At 36.8% G+C, this 15,149-nt stretch overlaps 1 protein-coding gene across 6 annotated transcripts in view; it reads left to right on the top strand.

Moving 5' to 3' along the window:
- The window catches only part of UTRN (utrophin), a 349,507-nt gene that overhangs the window by 125,260 nt on the left and 209,098 nt on the right, over nt 1-15,149 (top strand). For 5 of the 6 annotated variants that reach the window (XM_066178907.1, XM_066178906.1, XM_066178909.1 and 2 more), the window contains 7 exons: nt 80-232; nt 5,062-5,253; nt 7,093-7,265; nt 11,241-11,391; nt 12,713-12,888; nt 13,757-13,892; nt 14,907-15,056. In XM_066178907.1, coding sequence (XP_066035004.1) covers nt 80-232; nt 5,062-5,253; nt 7,093-7,265; nt 11,241-11,391; nt 12,713-12,888; nt 13,757-13,892; nt 14,907-15,056 — 1,131 coding nt within the window. The remainder of the gene's footprint in view (nt 1-79; nt 233-5,061; nt 5,254-7,092; nt 7,266-11,240; nt 11,392-12,712; nt 12,889-13,756; nt 13,893-14,906; nt 15,057-15,149) is intronic. The other variant, XM_066178908.1, reaches the window with a different exon arrangement.

Raw genomic sequence — 15,149 nt, 5'->3', positions numbered from 1 at the left:
TTTTTCAAATAAGGAAGACCTATTCTGTTCACTACTTCCCTCTTTTTACACCATATTTTCCTAACACACTGGATTGTAGGAGTGCAGGTCATTTCAAAGGAGGCAGTCGGTGGAACTCTCTCCAGTGTTTTCCCAGTATAAGAAGGAACATGATAGTCTAATGAAGTGGCTGAATGAGGCTGAGGAGCGTCTGTCAGGGCTGCAAGGTGTGGAGGATGAACAAAAATTGCAGGTAAATGAGGCTTCTGTTTCTTAGAGCAAACAGTTAATGGTGTGTATGAACTTCGGAGATTCATACACTAGAGTTTAATCTAGTCTAGTGATCTTCTTGGCACACCTCTGTGGAAAGAACTGCTTCAGAATGACAGCATTCATTTTTTGTTAGGAAATTATCAGCGTATGCTAGTAAATCATAGACTGTGATCTGGGCAGTGGGCCTGATTCAGGACTGTTTGTCTTACCAGTCTCCATCCATGAGGGTTACACTTAACCCTTTCTAAAAACTCAAACAGCCTGATTTAATATCAGTTTGGTGCAGGTATGATAAAAGCCTTGTTTGAGGCTTAAATCCAGTGCCTCTGCATCCTGTGGTCAGAGTATTGTAACTATTCCGCTGTCTTTTCCTGTCTCAAGTGCTTAGAGAGGGATAACTGCCCTCATGTAATGGATATTAGTGTACACAATAAATATTAATAAAACAGACAAAGGTTGAAGTATTTCTGATAATGTGTGTGGGTCTTGACAAAGAATTTTGCAAGTGATATCAGGGTCTGATAAAACTTACTGCCCAGAAAGTTGTATGTCTTAATTGTTGAGGATAGAGATATTTTTGATTGCTTTTGTTGTGGCTTTGTGGATATTTTTTTGTTCATGTTTTTTGAATCGCTTTTACTTCTCCTCTCCATCCTTAAAAAGACTTTGTGTTTTTGTGGAAATTACATTAATATTTTAGGCCATAACAGTGAAGAACCTTGTAATTTCTTGAACAAGCTTGAGTGCTAGGTAATCTGTCAAGGACTCTTCAATTTGTGCGTATAAAGCTTTGTAATTAACATCTATCAATCTTTTTGACTGCTCTGTAACTTTTTTAACCCGGAACCAATAACCTTGGAGGCAGGGGTAACATGCTCTGGCTCCCTGTGAGGCTCGCCCCACAAATTCGTAATGTGGCACTCTTCGTTCACAGCTAGTGCTGTGTGGCTTCAGCTGCCCCTGATAGATGGTGTGCTGTCCTTCCTCACACAGGCCATTCAGTATCAATTCTACATCTGCTGCTCTTTATAAAGACTGGTCTGGCTTTCACATGATAAGGCTCCCATGCAGAGCGGGGCAGCAGAGAGGGCCTGGGGTCTCTAGAGCAGTCTGACATCTGACTGCTCTGTTGGGTCTCCAGCAGTCTTTTCTGGTGACATAAGCTTCTTGGGACCTGGCTGATGCCGTGGAATTTTTTTGAAGGGAATGTGTATTTAAAGTAACAACATTATTCAGTTTTTCTGCTTGACCATCAGATGCTTTGAATGAATCAATTACTGGACAGAAATGGAAAAATGGTGCACCTGCATGGCTTTCTGCTAATTGGGGCGGTTCAGTCATGCCTCAGACCAGTCCTGCTTGTTGCTGTTCCTCTCACTGTCCTTTGCTAAGGAAGATACTTTGTTTCCTGTAAAGCCCTTTTCTTAAAGGGGTATACTGCAGCTAATCCCTGTCACTGCTAGATCCATTCCTGGATTAGTGAATCTGGTTGCTGAATGCAGAATGTCATGTTAATACGGATTACCGTAACAGTTACAATAGACTGTTGATGGAGAAACATTATCCTTGCTCATGTCAGCTAGACTGTCAGAAAGGGACCACAGCAGTTTCCATTACTGGTGTGAAACTTGAAAACCCAAACTGCTGCTTTTGCTTCATGTGCCTGTTCCTCTGAATTTCTGATATTTGAGTGCTAAGGCAGCTTGTCTCAAGTGGCGTTATTTTACTTTTATGGCTTGTTCTTTCGCTGGCTCTACTAATCAGTCTTGAACACCAAAAATGGTGTGAGACCATAACATTGCTAAAGGGAGAAATAGTCTTCCCAAATATCATTTTAGATAATCATTGCTGCTCCAGAATTTTCTTGGAGCCACCAGACTTGAAAATTGCAGTGCTTGCTGCTCATTGCAGTTCAGGACTGAGAAGCACTAAATGAATTCCTGACCCTCTGGTGTGCAGGTAGCTCAAGCCCTCACCTTGATATAAGGAAGCTGTAGTGAGCAGAGAAAGAGAAACTGCAGTTTGATGTGAACAAAGTAGGGAGGGAAAGGAAGATTTCAGCTGCTGAGCTGGGGAGTAGACTTCAATTGAGCTTTTATGTAATACTTTATTTATGCTTTTATAGGCAAGTGTGGAGGAGAGGACTTATTTATGGTGCTTGAAGGTCATATCTATATATTGATTTGCTGGAAGTAGCTGGATCATAAATATTCCTCATCATTTATGCTTCTAGGGATTATGGAGTTAAAATATCTCTGAAATATTGGTAACCCTTCTGCATAGTAGGTACTTTTGAGTAAGCCTTGTTTTGCCACAGATCCATTAGCAAGAAAAGCCTTCACTGGAAGTTTGCATCTCCTAGAGGTCCTTCTTTTCTAACAGTGCTGTAGTACTTATTTAAATTGGACAATTCTGCCTTTGTTCAAAATGAGGGAAAGGAAAAAACGAAAACTTAAATTGCAGAGGTAATTAGTTGCCTAAATTCCTGAGAGAATTCTCCAGGGTTTAGGAATCTGTTTTGAAGTGATAATGGTAATTTTGCAGATGGTAAGTGAATGTGCAGTTGCAGGCACAGTGCATTTCTTCCTGTAAACGGATGCAGACATCATCTTGAAGGCTCTTGAAGTATTATTTCTGTAATAAAGAAAGCTTACTTGTTTTTCCAGCATGCTTTTTATAGGAAAGATACTGGATTACTCAAATATGAACAATTTTTTGCTGGTTGCATTAATTAAATGGACACAAGCTTTGGGAATTTTTTTTTTAGAAAACTGGCTCTGAAATATTTTGAGATTTAAAAACTGGCTTACATAGTTAAACATCCAAGGAGGCAAATTATTTTATGTCAATGTCTAGGGCAGTATTTTCTAAAATCCACTTGGAAGCAAGTCAGAAAATCTTCTTAAGTTAAATCATTCATAGATTTTGTTTCAAAATATATTTCAGTGTAAAAGGAGAGAAGGAAAAGAATCTGAAACTGAATTCTGAATTGCATGTTTAACAGTATGCTGAGTATAGGAGTAAATAATTTTTTATTTGAACTCCAAATTAAAAGCATTTTTAGCAGTTATTGAGAGGCCTTATTTATAGAATGTTCAGTAATAACCCAGTATTCTCTTTATTCCCCCAATCATTTGTTTTATATTTATTGAGCATGCTCTAATCAACACTGAAATTAAAATAAAAAAGGACTATTAAGTCATCCAGTCAGATTTCCTCTTAAATAACCTTAGATTGACTTTTTGTTTGTGTACGCTTAAGAAAAAGTGTGAGAGGACTGAAGCACTGCTCCTATAAAGACAGACTGAGAGATGTCTTGTAACCTGGAGAAGAGGCAGCTCTGGGGAGGTTCTTATAGCAGCCTCCCAGTACCTACAGGAAAGCTGGAGGGGACTTTTTACATAGGCATGGAGGAATGAAACAAGGGGGCAATGGCTTTAATCTGTAAGAGGGTAGGTTTAGATTAGACATGAGGGAGGAATTCTTCACTGTGAGGGTGAGGCACTGGAACAGGTTGCCCAGAGAAGCTGTGCATTCTGTATCTCTGGAAGTGTTCTAGTCTAGGTTTGATGAGGTTTTGTGCAACCTGATGTAGTGGAAGTTGTCTCTGCCCATGGCAGGGGGGTTGGAATGAGATGATCTTCATGGTCCCTTTCCAGCCTACACCATTCTGATTCTGTGAAAAGAGTTTGCTTACCTGAAGTTTTATTTTCCTTAATTAAAAAAACAAACAACCCCCCCCCCCCCAAAAAAAAAACCAGAACCAAGCAACCAAAACCATCTTCTGTGATATTTAGGTATTTGTCAGGTAACTGTGGGAGAGTTACGTAAAACTCCTATTTTTTAGCATATTTTGCTGCATTTTAGAAGCTTCTAGTCTGTAATGCAAGGTAGAGAACAGCTGAACAATTAAAACTCTGCTGTACTAAAGCACTAATGTGTTTATAGCACTTATATATGTTCACCTTTAAGAATCAGGGTTATGAGAGGAGGAAGCATCTCAGTGATGGGAGGCGGGTGGAGGAGATTAGCAAGGAGGTATACTCTGGAGGAGCAGCATCAGGAGGAATTCACTGCTTAGCAGAAAAGAGTAACCTGGCCCAGGGTGGTGTTACTGGGAAAGCAGAAAGTGTCAGAACATGTCAGTGCACAAGTACAAAACAGGTTTGCTGTGTGCCAACAAGCGCGTTTTAAATCTTGTGCAAGTTTTTTCTAACGAGAGACAAAGCAGTGTGTGGGAAGTAGAAACATAGTAAAGCCCAGTGACCTATTCATGTGGGTGAAGTCTTGATTCTTAAGTCTTATCATCTGTGTGAGAGTGGGACTTTTGGAATGATTGGGAGTTAGAGAAAACACCTTGTGAAGATGTTGCAAATGGCTGTGCTGTAGAAAACATCCTGGTGTTTTTTTCTTACCTTGACTTGTTTCATATTGCTAGGGAAAACATACTTTAAGTTGCACAGACTGATTTCTTAGGAACGGGGGCCCTTTTCTTCCACAGGACAACCATACACAGGACACAGTGGTATGTGTCTTAGACAAGTGGTACCCTTCCCATGGCTTGGAGTTTTAATCAAGAATAATACAGAGTCTTTTTGAGGCATGGCATCTATTTTCTAACTTTTAAAATAAAGAAACTGTCCTGTGCAGGACTTGCAGCTTTCTGAATTTATGTAATCTTGCTGAAAAGGCTTTTGTTTTCTCTTCTAGTTTAGAAAAATAATTATTCTGAATATAGTTTATTGATTTAGGATCTTTTCATAAAATTGATTGCTGTTTGAAATATAAAACGAATTTTTGTGTTTTTAGGCAATCCCTGTCCAGCAGAGGTTAAAAGGCCAATTTGCTAAAGGAATTAGGACCTTGCCTTTCTCAGCTGAGTACTTGGTTGAAATCAACAAAGTTCTGCTGGCCATGGCTGATGTTGAACTGCTGCTGAATGCACCAGAGCTGAATACTGGCATCTATGAGGATTTTTCGGCTCAGGAAGATGCACTGAAGGTACTGCATGCCTAAGCATTATATTCAGAATGGAATTAGAGGAAAGACCAGCACTTTTACAACTGTATTGCTATATTTATGGTTTTGCTTGGTGTATACAGGATCAATATGCACTGAAAAATAAAAAATGACAGTTCTTTTGGCTAACTTTTTTTTATGCATAGTCTAGATACAAAATGTAGCTGTGTGGGAGGTTGAGGGAATAGGGTTTAATTTGTTGTAGACACCTGTGTTTTTCATCATAGCCTACATGACACTTAGAGAAATGTTAACGCCAATCTCCTTATTCCTGCTTGATAGCTTAAATACAGCTACTGTTCTTAGGTCATGTGAAAAACAATTGCTCAAATAGGAACAGGAGAAAGGTGACTGAAGGTTTTATGAAGCTGTGTATGATGCCACAAGATGATGGTACCTGTTCTGATGATCAAAACAGCAATATTCTTTCGGTTTTAAGCTCCCCCTTCTTAGTGTCAGCCAGTGGATTTACCTGTGTGATTAATAGGAAATAGTTAAGGACCTGGCCTTTTTCAAAAGGAGATGAAGTGATTATGTTTGAAAATACTGAATCCTGCTGTCAAATATGAGCTGACTGTGGAGAAGTCTGAGTCCTGGTTAATTCTTAGCATGCAAAAGAATGTGAAACAAATTCCCTCAGAAAACATCCATTGGAGGTGGAAATTACATGGGGCATGGTGCAGTGTAGGTGTACCTTTCTGGACTGGGAATCATAGCTGGGTCCATGTGTCATATCTGAAATGCAGTCAGGCTTTGCCTCCCACCAAGAGCTAGATTAGCTGTTTCTGCAGCTGCTACATAGGTCCTTTAAAAACTTTTCAGATTTCCAGTCTACTTTCCTGACATGCTTTTCTTTCTGCTGTGTACATGCTTCCATTTCTCATGTGTTTTTGTGGGTGTGGTTTTTTGGTTTTTTTTTTTTTTTTTTTTGTTTTTTTTTTTTTTTTTTTACATATTTTATAAAAGCAAATATATGAATGGTGCCAGCCTTTGACAAAGGGGGCAGCCCTTTTTTATTTTGTTGATGAAATTTTCTTGTCCCTGCTTACACTGCTTCGGTGCTGCCTTGAGTACTGTTAGGAGTGTTTATGTTAAGATGGGTTTAAAATACTTCATTTTGGTGCAGGCGTCTCATCTGATTTTGAAGTTTTGGTATATTCTCAGGATGTTTTCAGAAATAGCAAATAGCAGAGCATAGAATTTTTAGAAGCATTACTGTTTTAAATTCAAAAAGATAAGTAAATTCCACTATCTGCATGGACTGTTTGTCTTCAGAATACCAAGGCAGTCTTACAACAGTATCTGGTTTAAAGGAATTTTCACGTCATAGTTCAATGGTATTTGAAATTGATTCCTTTAACTTTGTCATTTAAATCTAAAACCTTTATGCAGCCTTATGCTTTTGCAGTTCTGTGCATATGGGAGGTTAGATGAAGCATGATGAAGTTGCCTTTTGTGGTCCATTTTTTTACATGGGGAAAGAGTATTTACAGCATCTTCATGACATGAGCAGATTTGTTTAATGATGAAGATACTGTTGTTTTGAGAAGTATGGTGTGCACCTTTATCTTAGGAACAAATTGGATTCATCCTTTTCATAAAAACCTGAAAGGGACACATGCTTAAAAGGGTGTGATGAACTATTCAGTTCAGTTGCTAAAACTGATTAAAACTGTAAAATGCTGATACTGGTGGTCATGGTCTTATCGCAGACACTGATTTTTGGAAAAAAAATTTGAAAATATTATTTTTTGGCATTTTTCTTTTATTTCCTTCTGGTGTTGACTTTACTAATAGTTTGTGCCATTACTGTGCTTGCAGAACATAAAAGATATTTTAGATAAACTTGGGGATCAAATTGCAGTAATACATGAAAAGCAGCCTGATGTTATATTGGAAGCATCTGGACCTGAAGCAATACAAATAGGAGATGCACTAACCCAGCTGAATGCAGAATGGGACAGAATTAATAGAATGTACAATGATCGTAAGTGGTAAGTAAAGTGTGATCAGTCTCTGTGACTGTATGGTGAATACTTTATGTACATGTTTATATAAGTGTTTTTCAAATGTACTTTAATGATAAAGATGAGTTTGGGAGGTATCAGCTTTAATATACCGGTATTACAAAATAATTTCCAGAATTATTCAATATTGAAACCATTAACATGGAAATTAAAGTTTGGCTGCTTTTTTATGCTAAGAATTATGAAGCTTGCTCCTACTTTATGAAATAGAAGGTTTTGTTTATAGAAAATAAAATTTTGATTTTTGAAAGGTATTGCAAAGCAAAGTTCTAGAAGTATAATGTTAAATAGGACCTCTTTTAACAAACAATTCAAGGCTGATTTTTTGATTTTTGAGGGAAAGATGCAGTTTGAAAGAATGGAGTCTTTAAAAAACAGCACCTATGACAGTTGTCATTAATACTTGTTGTGAGTACTTGAAGATGAGAAACTACCTGATAAGAAAATTTTGTTGTTAGGAAAACAAGAGAATACTAAAATAAGTACCTAAGAAACACACATTTTTAATTTCCTTGCCACAAATAGGTGTAATTTCAGTTGGGCAACAAGTTTGATTTCTCCCCACCCCTTACAGAAGAGACATTAAACTTTTTACCTTATCTGAATCACTTTTAAATCTTTAAAAACAAACTCAATACCACTTAGACAATCTTGGAAAACTGTATTAGATGAGTATTTTAAGTTGGAATTTGTAAAAGAGTCAAAGTACATGTTCAGAAAGTTACCACTAGGCTGAAGGTGCTCACACTGCAAGCAGCAGTGGACACTGAGGTCACTGCTGTGCAGAACACCTTAAGGTCTGAAAATATTCTATGAAATTTAAAATTAAATGCAAAGGCTTATACTGTAGTTAACTTGCTTTTACGGTATTTCCTTTTTAATGATGATGTAAGGTAATGGATGATGCAGACGTTTTGTAGAACATGATGTATGCAGCACCAGAAATCTGATATCAAACACCTGTGGTAGTATATTTTGAAGAGATGTTTTTAGGAAATGTGTGTACTACATAAGCAGATGTTTCCAACTCTTTCTCAGAGCCCTGATATGTGTGTAGGGTATAAAAATCAGTTGGTGGTATCATCTAAATAGAGACTTCCAGAAATTCTGGGCCCTTGGATCAGTGAAGGATCAAGATTTCTAATAACTCAGTAGGCCATGTTGTTTCACTGTGGGTTCTTTAATTAGACAACAGTGATGCCCGCTATGTACAACTTTCTGTGCCCTTGCTGGGTGCCTGTCTTCTGCTGTACTTGGAGATAACTGCTCCAGAATCTGGTGTCCATCCATATTTATATGCCTGTAGCTATTTTATTGTCCTCACAGATACTGTAGGCACTAAGCTTTAGTTATGTCTTTTTTTCCACTTGTAACTTACTTGCAAAGCTTTAACTAATGTTAACATTTTGTAATATGTGTACAGTTTAATTTACTACTCAAATTTGCTTGATTAAGTAGCCACGGCTAACCAGAAACCTAGTCTTCTTATTGAAAAGTTAAGTGTGCCAAAGAGTAAGTTCAGTGTTTATGGGTAACTGGCAAAATGCAACAGACTGTCTCTTCAGTCACTTTCCTGAAACACATTAATCTTGAACATCATAAAGTTTGTAAAGCTCTGCATATTAATGAGAATAATGTTGGGCTTCATTTTCATTCAAAAAGGGACTACTGGACTACTAATTTAGATAAATGATATGTAGCTTCTTGAATATATAAAATGCTGCAATTTTAATAGAAGCACACTCTTTGGTCAATGAAGACATTATTAATTGCAATATTAAAATGGTATTAGTATTTTTATACCCTTTCTGTTACAAGGAAGAATTCTTAGCCAAGTTTAATCTTGCTTTTCCTAGTGTTGCACTAAGTACAAGCTGGATGATTATCTCCTTAATCATCCTTGGCTTTTTTCTATTTCTGGAGTGGGTGGAGATTTTGACAGAATTAGAAGAAGCAGCATCTGAAGCCTCTGGCAAAAGATTGACTTAGTTTTCAGAGGTAGTAAAGATTTTGTGATTGAATGCCAGCTAAGTAGTTAAACCTTTGGTAAACGCTCATACGAAGCCAAGCACAAGTAGAATTAACTTAGCAAAGCTTCTAAGTAGTCAACTAAATCCAGCTGACTACAGTTGGAGTTGAACATGTGTAGGGTGAAATGTGTGTGTTTTGTACGTATATATGGTCTCAATGCTTTGGACGTTTTGTAACAATGCTGGTTTGCTGGGTCTGCTCCTTTTGCTGTGGGTTTTCTCCAAGTGCTGAAAGTGTTGATGATTTGGGAATGAGATATGGATTGGAAACAGTGGATTCCTGCAGAGGAGGCAAATGATAGCCAAGTTTTGGTGCAATAGTCACAGGAATTTGGTACTTTTAGCTTTCAGATGAGGCAGTCTGTAGGGAAACAGCAGCACATGCATCTGACTCAAAACTGGAGTGAAACTTTGCTCATTGCTCAAAATACTGATGGAGCTTTAGTCTCAAAACAGAAATGGCACAAGTTAAAGCTTTGTATCTCTGTGTTCTCTGGAGTTTTAAAATATTGTATTCTGAAAGTCATGTGGTCAAAACTCCCTCAAAACTACTTTTTAAGGAAGCCTATAAAGCCTTCTTTTAATCTGTTTTAAATGCTTAGAATGTATCTTCTCATTAAATGTGGAATGAGTTACTGTCATGAGACAATATGCTTAGACTGAAATGTTAGATATTGAGATTTGGGGTCACTGTACAGGTTGGTCTAGGGTATTAAATCAAGGTATGTGCTGAAACTAAAATGGTAAAACTAGGAAATAAGGTTAGAAAAATTGAAGTGGAGATTTTAAAGACTTCTTTACTGGAATTGGCTAATAATAATAACAAATAAGCCCTGTATATGTCAAGAAATATGTATCTTTTGTAAAATGAGATTTAATTTTGATGAAATTATTCTCACTAAGAACTCCAGGATTGTTTACTTTAATTAGTGAAAAAACTAGTTGCAATGGTAGCTCTTTAAAGTTTGGTTTTAGATATCTTTTTTATGCTGCTAATTTTAGATTGCATCTGTATATATGCAATAACCCTGGAGTCTTTACTGTTGCAATTGTTTGCAGTTGTTTGCAATAATGGGCTGCAAATGACAGTTCCTCAGTCAAAACAGAGGATCCCCTGATTAATAGTAGTCTTGGCCTCTTAGGTCTTTAAAGATGACTGTTTTTATTAGTTTGGAATAGTTAACAATCAACAAATAGAAAGCAAGCCACTCTATTCCTTTCTGACAAGTTTTTCTCATGCTCTCACTTTGGTAGCTTGTTAACATAACAGAACTCTCTTTTCATTAAAAACAACTTTCCGACTGTGGTTGTTCTGCCTGTTCCATGCTAGAACATGTTGTCCTTCAAGTTAACACATTAATTTGAGGCTGCAAAGATGATGACAATGAAATATCTGGCAAATTATTGTGTGATTCAATTCTATAAGACCTATTTATGTGTGCACACTGGTAATACTATGTAATCAAATATATAATCTATATAATCAAAATCACCTTCACTTAATAAATTCTGGGCACCCCATTTTCTCCTTATGAAGGTGAAAAGAAATCTGAGCAATTAATCATATTCCATATTTCACAATGTCTGATAGCTGAATTGTTTCACGATAAAGGAGGAAAGGGTTCTGCAGACCAATTTGATGTAGCTAATCAATCTTTATTTTTTAAGTGATAGAAACAAGTTTGCTTCGGACTGCCCCCTCTTCCTTCAGCTGGAAGTTAATGACAGTCCGTGCTGTTAGCTTTCACCAGCTGCTACTGTGCCAGGAAGCCTTCAGTACTAGGACTTGATTAACCAGGCTGTGTGTTAAGTCTTTTGGTTCTGTAAGGCAAATTTCTACTCCCTGGAGGTGGGGTACCTAACCTTCTAACTGAAACTCTGGTTAATTTTTCCATCCTTTTTTTTCCCACAGTAGCTTTGACAGAGCGATAGAGGCGTGGCGGCAGTTCCACTGCGATCTCAATGATCTTTCCCACTGGATAGCGGAGGCTGAGGTGCTGCTGGCCGATGCCCGCGGGCCAGATGGCAGCCTGGAGCTGCAGACAGCTGGGCTGCATCAGCAGGTACGTGGGTTTCGGGCAGAAAGTGAGCAAGCTGGAAAAAGCCTAGATTTTCATCTAAAATTGTAGTTTTATAGATAGACATATGGATTTGCAGAGAGGCTGTGCAATTACACTTCAGAAAGCAGTAACTCTTTAACATTTCTACTTTGGCTGCAGTTTAAAATTTATTCTTGGGGAAGAGCTCAACTCCTACTTATAGTATGGGGTTTTATAATCACTTATGATATGGAGTGGTTTGGGATAATTTGATAATTCAAATGTTGGCATAATTTTTCAGTTTATAAGTTTTGTTACAACTTCAAAAATATATTAATCAGATAAAAAAAATCCAGTATATTATTTCACTTACTTTTGACTCATATTTAAAAAAAATGGACCCTAATGGAGGTCATTTATAACTTAGCGAATTATTAATTTAAACAAATGTCTTTTGGACATACTGCCTTGTATAAACAGTCTAGAATAAAGATTCCAATTACAGGGGTTGTATATTTGATTTTTTTTTTTCAGATTTTGGTGCTGGGATTTAGTTCCCTGATATCTTTTTATTTTACTTCCTTTTAAATAAGGAGAAGGAAGCATCACTTTAAGGATCAGACTTTTTTTCTTTTGAGAGTATTAGTTATCCAAGTGTCAGTGTGTGTTGTGAAAGAAAAGTAAGTTCTGTCTAAGACACAGCTTCTGTTTTATCCTTGTTGCTGCTTGAAGTTTTCTTCTAGGGCATTTCACTTCTCTTTCTTGAATCATCATATTCCTAATCTAGTTGCAAAGAAATTTTTGCTAACAGTGTAAAACTTTAGTAGACATTAGGGCTTTTGAAGATTTAATCCTGACATCTTCTGACTTTCGTTAGCTCATGGATTTTCTGTGGTATCTGGGACCATGGCAGCACTGCCATAATTATCCTAGCTGAAATACTCTGAAGGTAAAGAAATATTTGGGGTATAGATTATGAAAAGACCTGGTTAAAGTCAAACTATCTGTTAGAACCACTAGGAAGTGCTGTAACATTAAGAGAAAAGGAATCAAATATGAGTGTAGATTTTAGCACTGGTGGCTTAAATGAATTCTTGTGATTCTTTGTAATATTCATAGCCTACACTGTATCACTGTTTTCTTATGACATCTAGAAAATTGAATTAGATTCAATAACAGAACATTAATAACTTTATCAACAGCATCCATTTCTAAGTGAGATGTTTCTAAGTGCCTCTTTTAGTAAAATAATATACACCCAGGATTCATCCTGCATATCATGTGCCAGATCAAAGTCACTTCAGGTCAGTAATAAAATTCTGTGTGGCTTTTATGTTTCTGACAGGAACTTGAAGAAGGAGTCAGCAGCCATCAGACCAGTGTTTCAGCTTTGAACAGAACTGGGGAAGGCATCATACAGAAACTGTCTGCTACAGATGGGAGCTTCCTACAGGAGAAACTGGCAGGATTGAACAGACGTTGGAAAGCAATCACAACAGAGGTCATGGATAGACAACAGAGGTAATAAGTTAGTCAAAAATTTGGATGTCTGACCAGTTGCAATAAGGAGAATTTCATTTAGTAAATTCTGGGAGAGAGAGAGAGTGCATTCTGTTGCATGCTGTCATTAATCTGAATTTTCCTAATGTTCAGAGCCCTGTTTTGAACTGTCTTCTAAAACAAATTTCTCATACATTGCAATTGACTGCTTAGTAAGTCTTTGTTTAGAACAACTCACAAAATGACAACCACAAAGGTATTTTTCTTACAGTTTTCCTTCGTTTTAAAAATAATTTACTTAGGAAGCCAGGCTTTTTAGGAAGAGTTGCTCAGCTGCTTTCTCTGGCTGAAGCTGAACTCTAAGTATATTACAGTAAATTTTGTTTTATCATTGACGGAGATGCACTAATTGAAACAACTTGTACTGTTCTTGAATTTCCACAATACTGTAAAGTAAGATCTTTATGTAATTACATGTTTTTAACATCTCCTACATTTAGAAATAAAACAGGACCGTACTTAATTATTAACTTGAGAAATTTCAATAAAATTTTATGTAATTTAGTGGAAATATTATGTATGTCCCTAAAACCTCCAGGAAAAAAATTCAGTGACCTTATAATGATTAGGCCTGAAGGTGTTGTCATTACTATCACTTATATTTAATGTTTTCTGCAGTCTTTTAAAAGTCTGTCTTATGACTTTGAAATTAAAATTTGTCTGGCTTTAAGACAGTAGTATTTATTTGCATTTATTTTAATGACAACGGTAGAATCTATTGATGATAGAATGAATTCTTTAAAACGCTCCGAGTGCTGAAAAAAAGTTGCCCGTGGCATCAGAAGTAATTGAGGACTGATGTGCTGGACTTCTTGTTTCACTTTTTAAGGCTAAAAGGAGAGAACCAGCAGCTGATAGAGTGCAGAAAAAAGCTTGACGAGCTGCGTTGTTGGTTAGAAAATGTAGAAAATGCCCTGGACGCAAGATTTACATTCAACCATGAAGAAAACCTGCAAGAATTACAGGCAAGACTGATTAGTGTGTATATATGTATGCATCTGTATGTGTAAAGCATCAGGACATGGCTTTTGAGGAGAGGAGTTTTTGCTTTGTGAATAGCTAAAGAAATATTATGGTCGTGTTAGACAATTGTGTGAGATTACTTGCACAGGCAAGATGTACCTCAAAATGAAGTTGGGTTCAGTTGGTAACTGGTACGTAACCAGAAGATGATGTCTGTGTATGAGACAGTGAGAACTAGATGTACTGCTTATAAATGTACTTAGTAGAATTTCCCTGGAGAAGATACATATGTGTCAACTTTATAATTGCTAAAACCTATAGAAAAAAAGCTGATATCCTTAAAAGGTAAGTAACACCATTGTCCCATTTACTGGGCAGTTGTAATAATCTCTCGTGTGTGTAAGATTTTTATCTAACCTGTTTTTTAAACTCTAAGGGTTTTGGCCATTTAAAGTAAGTTGTGTGCATATATATGTGTCTTTCCTGTTTATTTTGTGTCTGGCTTTGACAACAAAACATCTTTGGTTTGTAGAATGTGTGAAAGAAAATCTTTCTGAAATCCTAAAGGAATGAGAGGAGTAGTCAGCCAACTAACCTGCTTGCTCATTTTTTAAAAATCAGTAATTTAAAAAAAGGCAACAAAAAACCCCAACAAAACCTCAACCAACCTCTTTAAAACTATATCTAAGTGGGAAGTCTTGAACAAGTGTTTATAAATGATGTAAAGTAGTTTCAGTTGTGTTTGCCTGAACAAATTGACTCAGGTCAGTAGAGTATTTCCTGTCTGTCATCAAAGAGTAATTTTTCTTGTCATTTACCTTAATATAAATTCTAGAAGTGAAAGGTAATAAATGTTTCAATTATTTCTAGATCGAGCATAGAAACGGAAAAATAGAAGCTTTTCTATTTATGTTCAGGGAAATGCCTAATATTGGAGTTAAAAGAAAACTTTCCTCCTCCTTTAATTAAGCATGCATGCATTTCATTTTAGTCTAAAACTCTTCTGTCCATTATAGGTCTTAAGTGAAGAGATGGAAGTTCTGGCTGAAAAACTGGAATGGCTGAACAGAACTGAACCTGAAGTGCTATTGGATAAAAGTATTGATCTTCAGGAGAAAAACAAACTTTCTGATTGCCTGCAGTCCCTCAATGTGAGGTGGAACAAGGTGTGCATTTCTTCAGCACTGGGTATCTGAGGTTGAAAACAGAATGATATACTTGGTTGTTTTCCTTTTCATGGAAAGTGGGATAGTTGTGTT

This window comes from Chamaea fasciata, unplaced genomic scaffold (assembly GCF_029207755.1).
Source record: "Chamaea fasciata isolate MVZ Bird 193981 ecotype frontalis unplaced genomic scaffold, bChaFas1.0.hap1 SCAF_3, whole genome shotgun sequence".
In the NCBI taxonomy this organism is placed as follows: Eukaryota; Metazoa; Chordata; class Aves; order Passeriformes; family Sylviidae; genus Chamaea; species Chamaea fasciata.
Note: the sequence above shows the minus strand (reverse complement) of the source record. Positions and strands in the feature narration are given on the sequence as shown.